The sequence below is a fragment of the Cryptomeria japonica genome, chromosome 2 (genome assembly GCF_030272615.1).
Source record: "Cryptomeria japonica chromosome 2, Sugi_1.0, whole genome shotgun sequence".
Lineage (NCBI taxonomy): Eukaryota > Viridiplantae > Streptophyta > Pinopsida > Cupressales > Cupressaceae > Cryptomeria > Cryptomeria japonica.
This window is the reverse complement of record NC_081406.1, coordinates 81,781,724-81,795,660: the sequence shown is the minus strand read 5'-3', so window position 1 is coordinate 81,795,660 and position 13,937 is coordinate 81,781,724. Positions and strand designations below refer to the sequence as shown.

General features: G+C 40.5%; 1 protein-coding gene across 2 annotated transcripts in view; it reads right to left on the bottom strand.

The window, feature by feature from the left end:
* The window catches only part of LOC131078852 (uncharacterized), a 50,222-nt gene that overhangs the window by 18,483 nt on the left and 17,802 nt on the right, over positions 1-13,937 (bottom strand). For both annotated transcript variants that reach the window (XM_058016655.2, XM_058016654.2), the window contains 2 exons: positions 10,058-10,149; positions 9,731-9,808 (listed from right to left, as the gene is read on the bottom strand). In XM_058016655.2, the coding sequence (XP_057872638.1) occupies positions 9,731-9,808; positions 10,058-10,149 (170 nt within the window). The remainder of the gene's footprint in view (positions 1-9,730; positions 9,809-10,057; positions 10,150-13,937) is intronic.

Here is a 13,937-nt window from a genome sequence, read left to right as displayed (position 1 = left end):
GGCTTATTAGTTTACTCCTTTCCACCAGGTGGCCTGCTCCGAAGCTATGTACCTTTTAGACTTAGGGGAGGAATTCGAGCACCAATCCACCAAATGCCCAGTAGAGAAACACCACTCTACACCAAAAGGCAATTCCATCATAGTCCAGCTGCTGCTTCCGTAAACAATTACCCACCTTGAGCCAAACATTAAGTAGTAATTTGGAATTTTGGAGAGATTTAATTCCACTAGTATTCAAGCCTAAGATGGAATGAGATTGGAGCTCTAGTAATTTTGGGAACACAAAAGTTTTGTTTGCCACATATGGGTAAAAGATTAAATGCAGAAAGTAAATGCACAGAACATAATAGAAATATATTAAATAACCAGTCTCTGTATTAATTCAACAGTCCATGTACATCAAGTGCTTATAACATTAAACCCAGATATGACTATCATGATGATACTAAGAAGGAACGGTATGCAACATATAATACCCGAAGGGGTGCGACCAACCGTCGCGTCCAACTGCCCTTCGGGACGACTAACTAACTGACTGTCGTAACTCATTATTACCGACAACAACATAAACATAACATAATGATTATTCCCGGCAACATCATCCCCCCAAGAAAAGAAGTCGTCTCCGGATGACTTAATACAAAATAGAGATGACATTAAACAAAACCAAGGTAAAGAACTGCAGGAACTGCGAACGCTAATCAAGCATGGAACTCATACACCTGCTGCGTCCTCGCCTGAAAACCCTTTTCTGCTACCATCCGATGCTCAAGTGCGGATTTCACCATTAGTGCTTCCTTTGACATCATAGTCCTCTTGTGCCTAAACCAAACTTGTCTACAAAACACGCTTTTCAGTCTCACTCTCCACCAACTGCTACTCAAATGATACTGTCTCCCTAGCCAATTTGTCCTCGATAGCCACCCGCGCTGCCCTCTCGGCATCCAACTCCTGGGTACACTGAGCTAAGTCTCACACTACTCCTGCCTCCAACCTGGTGGTCAGCTTCTCCCGAGCCTTCTGTGCATCCACCAAGGCAACCTCTCATCCAGCCGAGACATACTCCGAATTCCTCAAAGCGTACCATTCATGTCGGGAAGGGGCCACAACCTTCGGGCACAAAGGCTAGGAGACACCTCAAATCCTCCATCACACTCCCCAAAGGTTGATAACTGAACTGAATAACTCCCCGGTGTCGTATGACTTCGCGTGCCTACAATGCCTTCCCTCAGACTCTGTTTGTTCGCAACCTCCAAATCCGTCTCCCTCTATGACTTATGGCTTCCCGCCAATGCTGAGCTTCAGGCTTCTTTCTCACAATACGGGACAACCCAACACTTACTGTGACTTCTCTGATGCCCTTCGCCCAACTCAAAAAGTGTATTGTAGTTCAAAAATAAACTGGGCGTCTGGGGGTAGTGCCCCCAGCGGGGTCTGGGGCAGCGCTCCAGTGGGGTCGACAGGAAGCGCCCCTTGCGGGGCCAACACCAATTTACAACCCTCAGAACCATATGAAAGTCCACGGCGCACATCATTTCTATGATATTTTAAGATGCCAAAACCCTTCTTCTCCACTCTAATATTTTCAGCGTCCTGGCTCCAGACGTCATCAAATGATTTTTCAATCTGGTCGTCATTTTTTTTTTTTTTTCCACTGTAATGTCCCCGATGGCACCCTGGCCATACAACCTCCCCGTACGGTCAACAACAGCACTAACACCTCCAATCGTATGGCCACCTTCCCGTGCGGTCAACACCCTCCTTACCGTATGGTCACCCCTCCATCGTACGAATAACATGACCAACCGTCCACACCGTACAGTCCTCCTTCCGCACACCCAATGCAGTTCAACCGTACGGGGGTCCATTGTACGGTGGTATTCCACCGCAGGTGTCCTTCGTCGTCAATGGTCCACCGTACGGTGGTTCCACCGCACTCCAACGTACAGTGGTTCCACCGCATGGTAGTCTCCCCGTACGATGGTTCCACCGCACGGTGGTCTCACCGCGATGGTTCCACCGTACGGTGGTCCCACTGCCACTTTCAAAGATTTTTTATTTTTTTTTTCTTAAATCCCTAATCTAGTCTTCGGCTCGGGTCCCAGGCCTCTGGGATTGCCCTTTCTCGGTTTGCCTCGCCCGAGAGTCTCCCGCTTTGGTCCCGTGCCGGTCGAGTCACCTGCCCGGCCCCTCGGGTCCCCTTCCATCCTCTCGGGTCCCCCTACAGACTCTCGGGTCCCCTGCACGCTTCTCGTGGTAGGGTTTCAATTTGGACCCGTCGATGGCAAGTCTATTTTCAATGGCCATCCGAAGACCTGGAACCATAAATTCTACAGGAACCACGGTCGCCTTCCCGTACATAAGAAGAAGAAGAATAATAAAGATTTTGAAGGCTACGGCCTTCCACACAGGGTTCCAATCGTTGCCGACACGAATGATCTTGGGATTATCTACGTCACTGAGGTTTGGGGCGTCTCCCTTCCAATATTCTTTGTATTCCGGCAGGTACACCTCCTCTGTTGTTTGCTCTGGTTCCTCTACTTCGAGCCTGTAGCTCTGGAACATTTCGTAATCCTCCATCTACCAGTGGAAGAGCCCATTCAATGACCCCGTCTCATCCTCGAAGCACTCTCCTAGTTTGAGAATCCCTTCGTCGTTGGGCTCCCTGCAGCCCCGTCCTTTCCTCAGGTCGCCTTCTCCTTCACCCTCCGATTCCGAAGATGATGCCAGTTCCTCACTAACCAACTGTGTCTCGAGGTCTATGATAAACTTCCTTCCTCCATTCTCCATAGACAGAGTGTTCTTCTTCCAATTGTGGGTGGCCTTGGTTGCCACCAGCCACCCTCTCCCTAAGATCGCATCATACCCTTTTTTCTTTAGTGGGATTACCACGAAGTCCAGTATGAAGGGTTGCGTCCCGATGGTAACTTGCTAGCCCATTAGTGTCCCGATTGGTTTGATTCCATGTTGATCTGCTCCCAACAAATTGAATGTAGATGGCCACAACGTCGGCTTCCCCAACTTCCACCAGGTTTCTTCTAGAAGAACATCCACTCATGATCCACCATCGACGATGGTATCGGTTAGAATGGTGCCAAGGATACCCATCTCCACAATGGTCGGGTTCCTTCCAGTGTTAACTGCCAGCAGCATGGGGTCTATTGCAGACCCCCCAGAAACATCTATGCGGTGGTTGGTATTGGTGCGTGGTTGGGAGAGATTATTCAGCAACGTCGTTCGTAATTGAGGCATCGTCTGGAGGAGGTCGTGTACCTTCACAGGCACCTCCAGTTTTAAAATTTGATTTAGTATAGCCTCCTCTACCTTCGGTCGGCTGGAAGTACCCGTCATACACTTCGCCTTCGCCCTTTCTCGTATATCTTTCTCAATTTCTTCCCGTGCTTCCCGTACCCTTCGCTTCTTCGTCTCTGAGTCTGGGCACATTGTGTGTCTGGCTTGGGCGCGGGTTACGGCCAGCACTTCCTCTTCTTTGGTTTCCTTGATATTGAGCAAATTGACGCCGGACTTCGGGCAAGTGGCATCTTCGTGGTCTCCCGGTCCGCACCATTTGCACAAATATTGTGTGGCCTCTCCCTTCGGACAGTCTCGGGCTAAGTGCCCCCACTGGTTGCACGCTCTGCATTGTACCATCGATCGGCCTTTGGAGTCGTATTGGATCTGGCTCCTTGTATTGTTATTGTTGTTTCGTCCTCCCCACCGGTTATCTCGATAGCCTCCCGATGTTGCATTGTTGTTCGCCTGGGAGCTGCCGGTACCGCCCGATGTAGTTGGTTGTTCCTGCGTAAGCAATACTTGTTGGTTTCATGTTTTCATGTTGTAGGGGCATTCCCTGGTGGGATGCCCCATCAACTGGCATATATCACAATAGGCCTTCTTTTGGCAGAAGCCTTTCGTGTGGCCGTCCGTCTAACATTCCGTGCACCAAAGCTCCCCTTCGTCGGTCTTGCTCGGACCTCCCTTCATAACCTTCAGCTCTTTCATCATCCTCAACATGTCCTTCTGCAGGGCTTGCACCTTTTTGCCGGACTCGCCATCGCTGTTGCTTCTCTCGAAAGAGTCATCATCCTCGGACAAGCTATCCTTCTTCTTTTTCTTCTTGGATGTCTTGGTCTCGCTCTATTATATGCATCTTCGTACGAGGTTGGTGGAACAATTTTCATCTTCTTCCGGATGGAGTGTTTCAGTCCCTCCACGAACCATCTCTTTTTCAACCCATCCACTGGTTGACTCTCCATTTTCCCCAACAATTCCTTGAGTCGCCGACTATAGGCTCGGACAGTCTTGTTCTTGTTCTACTTTGTGCCATAGATTTCGGCTACTATTTCATTGTCGTCTCTGAGGAGACGAAACTCTGTCCCAAACTCCTTCAAGTTGGGCCATGTGCCGACTTTGGCCTTATCCGTATCGAAGTACCAGTCAATGGCCACTCCCCTTAAGGTTGATGGAAATTGTCTTACCCACTCGTCCTGGTCGGTAACACCATTCGCTGACCATATGGTTTCGCAAGTGCGACAATGGCAGACGGGATCTTCCTTCCCGTCGCCGTTGAACTTCGGCAGCTTCTTCTTACATGCCATCCCACCGCTAGGTCTCGCTCCTCTGGTGCCTTGTTTTCTTGTACGTGGTGATCCTCTGCCTCCGCCTCCTGCACCTGACCCTCCACTCGTGGGTCCTCCGGAGAAGGTTGTTGACCCCGAACCGAATAAATCGCCTCTGGTACGTTACCCTTGTGCTCCCTCGGCACCGTCGGTCATACTATCACCTTCGATCGTCTCCCTCTGGTTGTCCTCCGAAATGGACAAGTTCTTTAGTAGGTCTCTAGTAGGGTCGATCAGGTTTAGACTTCGCCTTGTTTGTTCCACCAACTCTTCACGACTTCTTACCCTACGGTGGTATTCTGGCGAACTGTAGAGTTCTCCTTCGGCACCCTCCGTGACTCCTAGGTTCCCTTCGGGCAACCCTACGATAGTGTAGAGAGTGTAATTCTCTCCGTCTATCTCTGCCTCCGCAACCTCCGTGACACCTCCTGGGTTCCCTTCGAGCAACCCCTCAGCCGGCCATCCCTCGGCAAGCTGCCTTAGCCTACGCCTTCATTCTATTTGTTGTCTAAGATTCAACGCTCTTTGTGCCACTTCCCATTCGTCACTTTGTATCTTTTTATTTTTGTCCTTATTTAGTATATTTGGCATAAATCACTTCCGTACATAGCAAGCACACACCATGTACACAAAAAAAAACTTTTTATTATTTTCCCTTTCGGCCACAATTTATCTCAACATTGTGTCGGGATTATTACAGGGTTCAATGTCCCCTTTGCCTCTTGCCATCACGCTCCGCATTCCACGATGATTGTTTTGTTTGCGCAGCGTCGGCCTCTGGGATAATCTCACCGACGGGTAGGCCCATCGTGTCCGTACGCCATCCGCTCCTTCCTTTCCCGAGTATGTCTAGGCAGCGGTGCCAAATGTTTGCCACATACGAGTAAACGATTAAATGCAGAAAGTAAATGCACTAAACATAATGGAAATATATTAAATAACCAGTCTTTGTATTAATTCAACAGTCCATGTACATCAAGTGCTTATAACATTAAACCCAGATACGACTATCATGATGATACTAAGAAGGAACGGTATGCAATATATAATACCCGAAGGGGTACGACCAACCGTCGCGTCCAACTGCCCTTCGGGACGACTAACTAACTGACTGCCATAACTCATTATTACCGACGACAACATAAACATAATATGACAACATAACATAATGATTATTCCCGGCAACAAGTTTGACCAATTCATAATCCACAATTTCAGCCAAAACAGGTAGAGAACCACCATGTCCAAACAAAAACAATTGGATTGACTGTGTTTGACCTGACTCTAGCACCACTGAAGCCTGTATACACACCCCTCAGGAAACCGACCATCTTTGTGTGCCCATGAATTTACAGCACTCATTCATTTCTGATGTCCTTTGTCTCCTATCGATGGCACAAACCCTGTTGATTGCAGCCTCCTGGTAAGAGTGCCCCATGCCATGAGCATTCACCCAAGTGAAGCATGACCTTAAAGCTTAATCCTCTTGTTGTTTCACCCAATCCCTATTTACATGCTACTTTAGGGTTTATAAATCCTCCTGAAAATTGTGCACACATCTGATAATTCATTTGCTTGCCAAAGAGAGAGAGAGATACAAAGCAAAGGAGTTCCCAAAAAAAAAGAACTCTTCATATTATATTTAGACTGAAGTGGTTGCACGTATTAATCTTAATCAATTCTCTAGTAAGTTATGGCTTATTATGTCCACATACCTTCTTTGTTTTTTCCTGGAAGAAAATAAGTCATTGCAATAATACTCAGGATCCTAGTGAATAATCTAAAGAGCTTACCAAATAATGGAAGCAGACACTCCCTCAAAACCTCTCAAAAAGTGGTTGATGAAGCTATTATAGCAGATATAGAAAAGGAGATTCCAGACTGGAATGACAATGTGACTCTTGTCCATGCTATTAGACCACGTATGTAATGTCCCTTTTTTGGATTTACCTAAATTTTGTCCTGAAACAGTAATTCCAACTTAAGATGAGAATCGTATTATCTTTACCAATATAACTTTATAATACCAATTGTGATGCCCTTTATGGGATATTCTTGGTTTAGGGCCTGCAAACAATATTAAGTTATAAACCACTAGAAACTGACATTAAAAACATTAAGTATCAAGAATCCATGATAACATCTAAATCCATATAAGCATCTTTCATATCTAAATCAATACACCCTAATATCATTAATATTGGGTCCAAGGCAAATTTGTTATAGTCAACCATATTAGGAATTCATCAGAAATGCTTGCAAACAGCAATCTCAAGAATGGTCATCTTTGTATTGCGAGAAAATTGGTTGTTCAGGATGTTAGACAGGTCACTTGTTTTTACTCCCAGGAGTCCATGTGCCTTTAGTGATATTCTTGCCACAATGAGATATGGTAAGTTAATTATATCTGATGCAGGTTAGTCTACCAGTGAATATACAGAAATGGTATTGCAAGGTGCAGTGGAGGAGACTGCTATGGGGCACAGTGCCAGTCATACTCTGGATACAACTGTTGGCCATGCTGCTGCATACAACCCAACACGTCCAATTTTGTTTAATGTTTCTGGTATTCCATCTTCATAATGATCATACTGTTGGCTGTTTTGCCATTGATGTCATCTGCCTTTGCACGATGGTATCTAATCTGACAACAGGCTCTGAGTTACAGTCTGGTTAGTATTATGATTGCATTGGATAATTACCAAATCAAAGAGTATCAAGTTGCAGAAATACAGATTTGTAATACCTTGACACTATATTCTTTGGCACAAGTTTCTGATTCAATTCTGATCAAATTGGTCTTCAGCGCACGACTTTGGGAACTTTACTTGTGGTTGAACATTTGTATTTAAATACAAAAGTCGGTTATAATTAAGAGTATACTTGTTCTTGTTTTACAACTTCAAGTTCTTCTTTAACCAAAAGTTGTTGAGGAACAGTCTTACACGTGTGAGTTGGTTGCATTATTCATTAGTTGGATAATGGTTTTTCATAAAGCAAAGGACAAGTAGTTCGTATTGGAAAGTTTAGTTATTAGTTAAAGGAAAACTAATAACTATTTTATAACCGTTTGTAACTATATCTTTTTCGATAAAAAGCCTTGCATTTAAAGATTGGTGGGTGTTGTGAATTGAAAGGTTGATCAGATTACTTCGAAATATATAAGCCATATTTGAAATCTTATGAGAACGACATCTAATCCTCAAAACATATCTATTGCATATCGTATTCAGAGTGCTGGTGAAATAATTGTTGGTGACAGGCTGGTCTTATTATTCAAAGGTCTGATTTTTGGAAGATCAGAACTATACGCATTCAGAAACATTATTTAAAGATGATTGTAGATTGATGATGGTCGAACTTCAGGATCTCTTTATACTTGAAAAAAACAGCAGTAAAGGGGGTAATGATGCAGTGACTTCTGAGTAAAATTCTAAATCATTCAAGAGAAAGATTTTGTTTCTTTCTGTATGTTGCTGATCAATTGGTGAACGCAGACATAATCAGAAAAGATATACACCGCGAAGATGATCTAGATGTTTGAAGTTCTGAATTTTGAATTGTTTTTACAGAGGTTGAAAGTTGCAGGTTGAATTTATTTGGTATAAGGTCTTGGTGATACTTTTGACAATATATGATAATCTTGTTGCAGCATACAGTGGTTGTAATAACACAGATAATTATTAGACATTCATATCTTGATTTTTCAGTATACTGAATTGGTGTTCAGTTTGAAAGATTGCAAATGTGTAAAGAGTTGGTGCTCTCAGAAGGGATTAGAAAATTCCTTGGGTTGGTGCCCTAAACTGTGTAATTGGAGTATAGATTGTGAGGCCGGGTAGGACAGTAGACATATAAAATATTGGAGATCAAGATTCAAGAAGGGGGCATCAAGAGAGATCAATCAAGGAGGAATCTGAATAAAATGAATACTATTCAGCATACAGTCCCAGTGCATTATGTAAGTGATCGGGTCAGATGCATAATGCATAGACTCTGATCTTGTTGATTTGTTATTTTGCCTTCCATGTAGGAATGGAAGTAAATAACATATTTGTATGTTGCTATTTATGCCATTATGATGTCTGTGCGTAATAGAGTATATATATGTCAGATCTTTAATACTTAAAACAACGAATTATCTCATTATGGAAGGGAGAATGTACATATGAGGGATGCAAGTAGCACAAGGTTCCATTCAAGTAGAGCAACCCCCAATGGGGTTAGGAGGCCGAATGGCGGGTGTCATTCCATGCTCCTGGGCTTAATGGATAGGCTTGCGTCGCCTTATATGATATCCCAAGGGGTTCCATAATGTGGATAGATTGTTAGGGAAAGTATTATTGTATCCCACATGCACATTATGTAATCTACAATGATGATTAAGATAATGTTCCTAACCCTAGTAGAAAAGATCGATTTTACATCTAACATGATTGAGGGCTCTCAATCAGGGTCTAATTGGTAATTGATATCTCTATTTCATTTCTTACTTGGGATTGTGATTTTAGGGCAAAAACTAGGACATTTACAAAAGGGGACATTACACCCTTTTCATTACATGTTCACATGTTATACTTAGGCAGTTAAGAATCTTTCTTAAATTCTTAGGTGTTATGTGATCTTATCTTATCACAAGTTGTCTCATTGGATAGGATTAAGGCACTTGTTACAATCTTAGTTAGTCCTATCTCTCAACCTCACCTTTATAAGCAAGGCATCATACGTACATTTTGCCCAACATCCATCTAATCCTTTATGCCTATAATCAGGCAATATTTTGTTTTTGCTGCTCTCTTGTGGAAGGCATCTTTTGGTTTTGCTGGTGATCCTAGGAGCTTGAGTCCATTGGTGACTCTAATAAATATGAATATTCAGATGCATAGTAATTTCCACGTGTCATTAAATTCAATTGATCTACAGTGAGAAATAGATATTCATGCAAATTTTGGTAGATATTTGAGAGAGAAATTAAACATTTTGTGCTTGAAAACTAGATATAATGCACAAATTACAAGGCCAATATAAACATTAATAATTATATTAAAATTTTAAAATTAAGAGAAGTGTAGCAATCCAACAAATACACTTAGAATACATATTTGACATACTCAATATAGGCCATCTCTGCAGCATCTCCCTGCCTGATACGAGTTCGTAGTAATCTGGTGTAGCCACCTGCTCTGTTCCTGTTTTTATCAAAAACATTTCATCCATATATAAGAGCACTATCAACTTGTCCTTTCCGAGTTACATAGAATAATGGTTTACCTTGCACAGTGCATCATGAAATATCTTCATAAAATACACATATAAAGCATGACAATAATGTGAATAGCAGAGTGAGACAAGCTTGGACCAGAAATTTCAAATTTGCAATACCATTGAAAATAAGGCAGGCCAGAATTCCAAGCTTGTCAATAACACAAAATATTTACCTATAACGGTAAGCAAATTCAGTAAAGACTTTATGAATAACATCGTCTCCCCTAAGAATTCCACGAGCAAAACTCTTCGCTGAATCTGTTCCCTGTAAAGCATGATGTGAGAAGATTTTATATTACATGTATATAACATGTAATAGAAGCAAAAGTATCTCTACAAAATAAATAAGTGGAAAATAAACATTTTAAGAACAAAGTATATTGTCAGTGTCAAACAAGAGGCTTCTTACAATAAACATATAGCTAAACCAAATCTACTATCATAGAAAACTACAAAACATAAGAGTCCCCAACCTGACGTAAGCATTTTATATCTCAATTTTCAACATAGTACATTATCAGAAGTCTCCAAGAGATAACTAGTAAGACATGAGAACTTTTTCCAGCTGAAGCATCTCTCTTATATTGCATTGAGAATCAACCAAAGCACAATCATGGAGGATACAACAGCCGACAGCTTAGAGGTTCTTCCGCATCTTTAAGACCAAAAGAGCTAATACATCTGCATTGGTCCAACATTTGAAGAGCTAAAATCTTTCCTAAATGTGTCCATCTTAACAGAATGTGGGCTGCAAATTCCATTCAAAAGGCCTCAATTTATCCCAAATTGCTATGAGCACAAATGTTAACTTGATATATCTGCTACAAACCCTGTAACAGATACCTAGGTATGAAATTTTTAAACTTAAACTACTGAAATTGAGTCCAAAGCAACATCAAATGATATTTCTTTACCATCAGTTGTCATGGCTATGTTTTCTTTTAGAGCACTCTTCTCTGAATTTGTTCACTTACAGTGGCTATTCATGGTTGTGCAGTGAGAAGTGTGAATAAACTATAAAGTATTTGTGTACTACATCAAAGGGATGAAATGTCTAATGTCGTTATTTTCTCAATGTCTGCACAATTTCTTGTATATTATTATTATCAGTTGACACAACACATAAAACAGAAGAAACGTTTTCTGAGGAAGCATGAGCACTAATTCAAGCTTAGTGACATCACTGCACCTGGCCAATAAACAGTATATATAGATGTGTGGTCAAACCAGTTTCACCTAACGCCCAAAATAATGCCACACTAATAAACCATGGGGCATCTTTCTAGCTAGTGTCATGCATTAATTATTGTCTTCATTATGTAGGATAATCTAAATTGAAATGTCAGGCACCATGCTACTCACTCATTAACTTTATGATTATACCAAATGAAAGCTCCCTCACCGCAAATATTAGGCATTGTTCTTTCATTCTCTTCATTGCTTGGTACAAACACTAGTAATCCCTCTGATCCGCAACCTCTTTGACCATTATCTTGACCCAGAAGTTCTAGAATAAATTCAGAGGTAGCATCATTCTTGTCTCAAAATACTGACTTGGCTGAATTCCACGAAAAGTCACCATGCATCTTATGCCTCAAAATAAAACATATATTAAAAAACCAAAATGCTAAAAGCAGAATTGTATGGAAACCGATACATACACAACAAATTTTCAAGACCTTAAGAGAGATACAGCTAGATACGACAATCATAGAAATATACATATATACAATAATTTATATCTGTAATGGTATAAGACACAACTTTCAAAATATTTATCATAATATATTTAATATTTTGCCTTTTATTTTTTAGTTTACAATATTTATTCCTTTAAATTATGTTTGTCTTTAGTGATGTGTGTGCATCTTCCTCTCTCTCTCTCTCTATATATATAGACACACATGTATATGTGTACAATTTTTTTTATCCTATTTTACCAAATTTTGACTGATTCTCATAAAACCTAAACCAGATATAGCATTAGATGATGTGGTGCGATATCCAAATGTATTAGATATGGCCCAATAACAGGCTTGTTACAGATACGTATACATACAATATTCATGTCATATCTAAGAATATCGTATCATGTCAACTATCTGATATGTGGATATGCGTATCAAGACAAGGAAAGAGAAGTATCAAGCAAATCTGCCTAAAAGTACTCCATATATCAATGTTGCAAGGAGACGCACCTCCTACCCCCTAGAACACATCTCTGATATCGGAGACAAGTATGGAGATATTTGCAAAACAGTGTAAAGTCAAAACATGTGAAAAGGAAACAAATCACAATTTATGGCCATTAAAGATCATGAGAAAAAATTCCCATTTTTGGAAGCTAACATAAATGTGATCAGGAACGCAACTGAGCATAATCTTGTTGTACTTACTGTCACACCTTGTTTTTAACAATTAAATCACGTCACATTTACATTGCTCATTTCAGATAATTAGATCATTTATAATTTCATACACTACATATTTATAGGACTTGTATATCCTATATTATAGGACTACAAAAATGATGTAATGTTTGATGAGCACACACTTATACTGAGAGGGAGGGGATGAATCAGTATAAGATAAACTTTTACTTATTTAAAATTTAACAACCACAATAATAGCAAACACAAGATCCACACAATTAAGAACACAAGATTTACATGAAAAACCTTTCAAGGAAAAACCATGAAGGAGGACTGCTTGAATCTACAGTCCAAATCCAGCCACAACAAAAATAAAGGGGGTGCCAACACATTTGTCATCCAATCATGCTGTAGCACACCTTTCCACAAGAGGTCCAACAAGCAGACTAACATTTTTGGTTATCACCCAGTCAAAAAATCTTCTACTACAGTACATTGCTGAAATACACAGTTCATAATTTCATTATTTCTTCAGTCTTTAAAATCACACAGAAAATCCATTGGTCTGTTGGAATTTAAGGTATAAAAATATTTTAATAATGTCACCTTACTGACTTCGTGGTTTATTTTAATATTGTCATTAAAATAGTCAATTGCTTTCTTACGGTTGAGGTAGTTTCAGAAGTTGTACGGAAATGCAATGCTTTATAAACATTTTCCGATACATTGTAAAATCCTGAAAAACAATATTAATATATTTACACTTTGGTGTTCGCTGTGCAACAATGATTTTGTTTTGCAATATTTCTGCCTACAATAATTTTTTTTTCATCATGGTCAGCATGGAATCTTTTTAGCCTAGCCTTGACTGCTATGCTCAGATTAATTGCCAGCCAGAAAAGCAGTCCCAACTTCATGGCCACCCACATTTTTCAATTGGATTGACATCAAGGTCAAAATTTGCTTAAAAGCAGTCATCTTCCCATTCACTTGATGGGTCCTATTACTTTTCCAATGCCCTGGATCACTTAGATAATTTAGATTCAACAGACAAATATCCACATCAAGAAGGAGGGACTTTCCTGCAGCTTACATTTAAAGAGTTTCTATAGTTCCAGTTTTACCTTGGGTTCCTCTTCCACACCTATCAAAGGACAGTCAATAGCATATCATTCTACACTTCAAATTTGAAAACAAAATATCGTTTTTATGCTTTTGTGAAGGGCCAAGAAGATGACAATAATAGTCCAATACTATTGTAGCACAATTGTTGTGCATTTTGGAGAGAAGTTTTAGATGCAAGAAGTGTTCCACATTCCTCTCACATTGTTGTATGAAAGATCCCTGATGGATCCCCTTGCTGATCTGCTGTAGTTTTTAAATTAATAAACTATATTTTCCCCTGTTTCCTTTGATGGTTTTAGAGAATAGACAGAAGTTGCAGAAGGTTGTTTATTTTTGTGTTTTTGATAGTTTTTCAGCAAGTAATAATTGAAGAACAAGTACATGAAAAGAGTACTGGAAATAAATGTTCATACACAACCAAATCAAAATCGTACCAAGCAGATTTCTGATTATTTAAATCAAATAATTATCTAGATAGTGATTCCAAACAATTCCAGGAAGATTACAATAACAATGAGTCCAACCTGGATGAAGAGTGAATACTGTAATCAAGAAG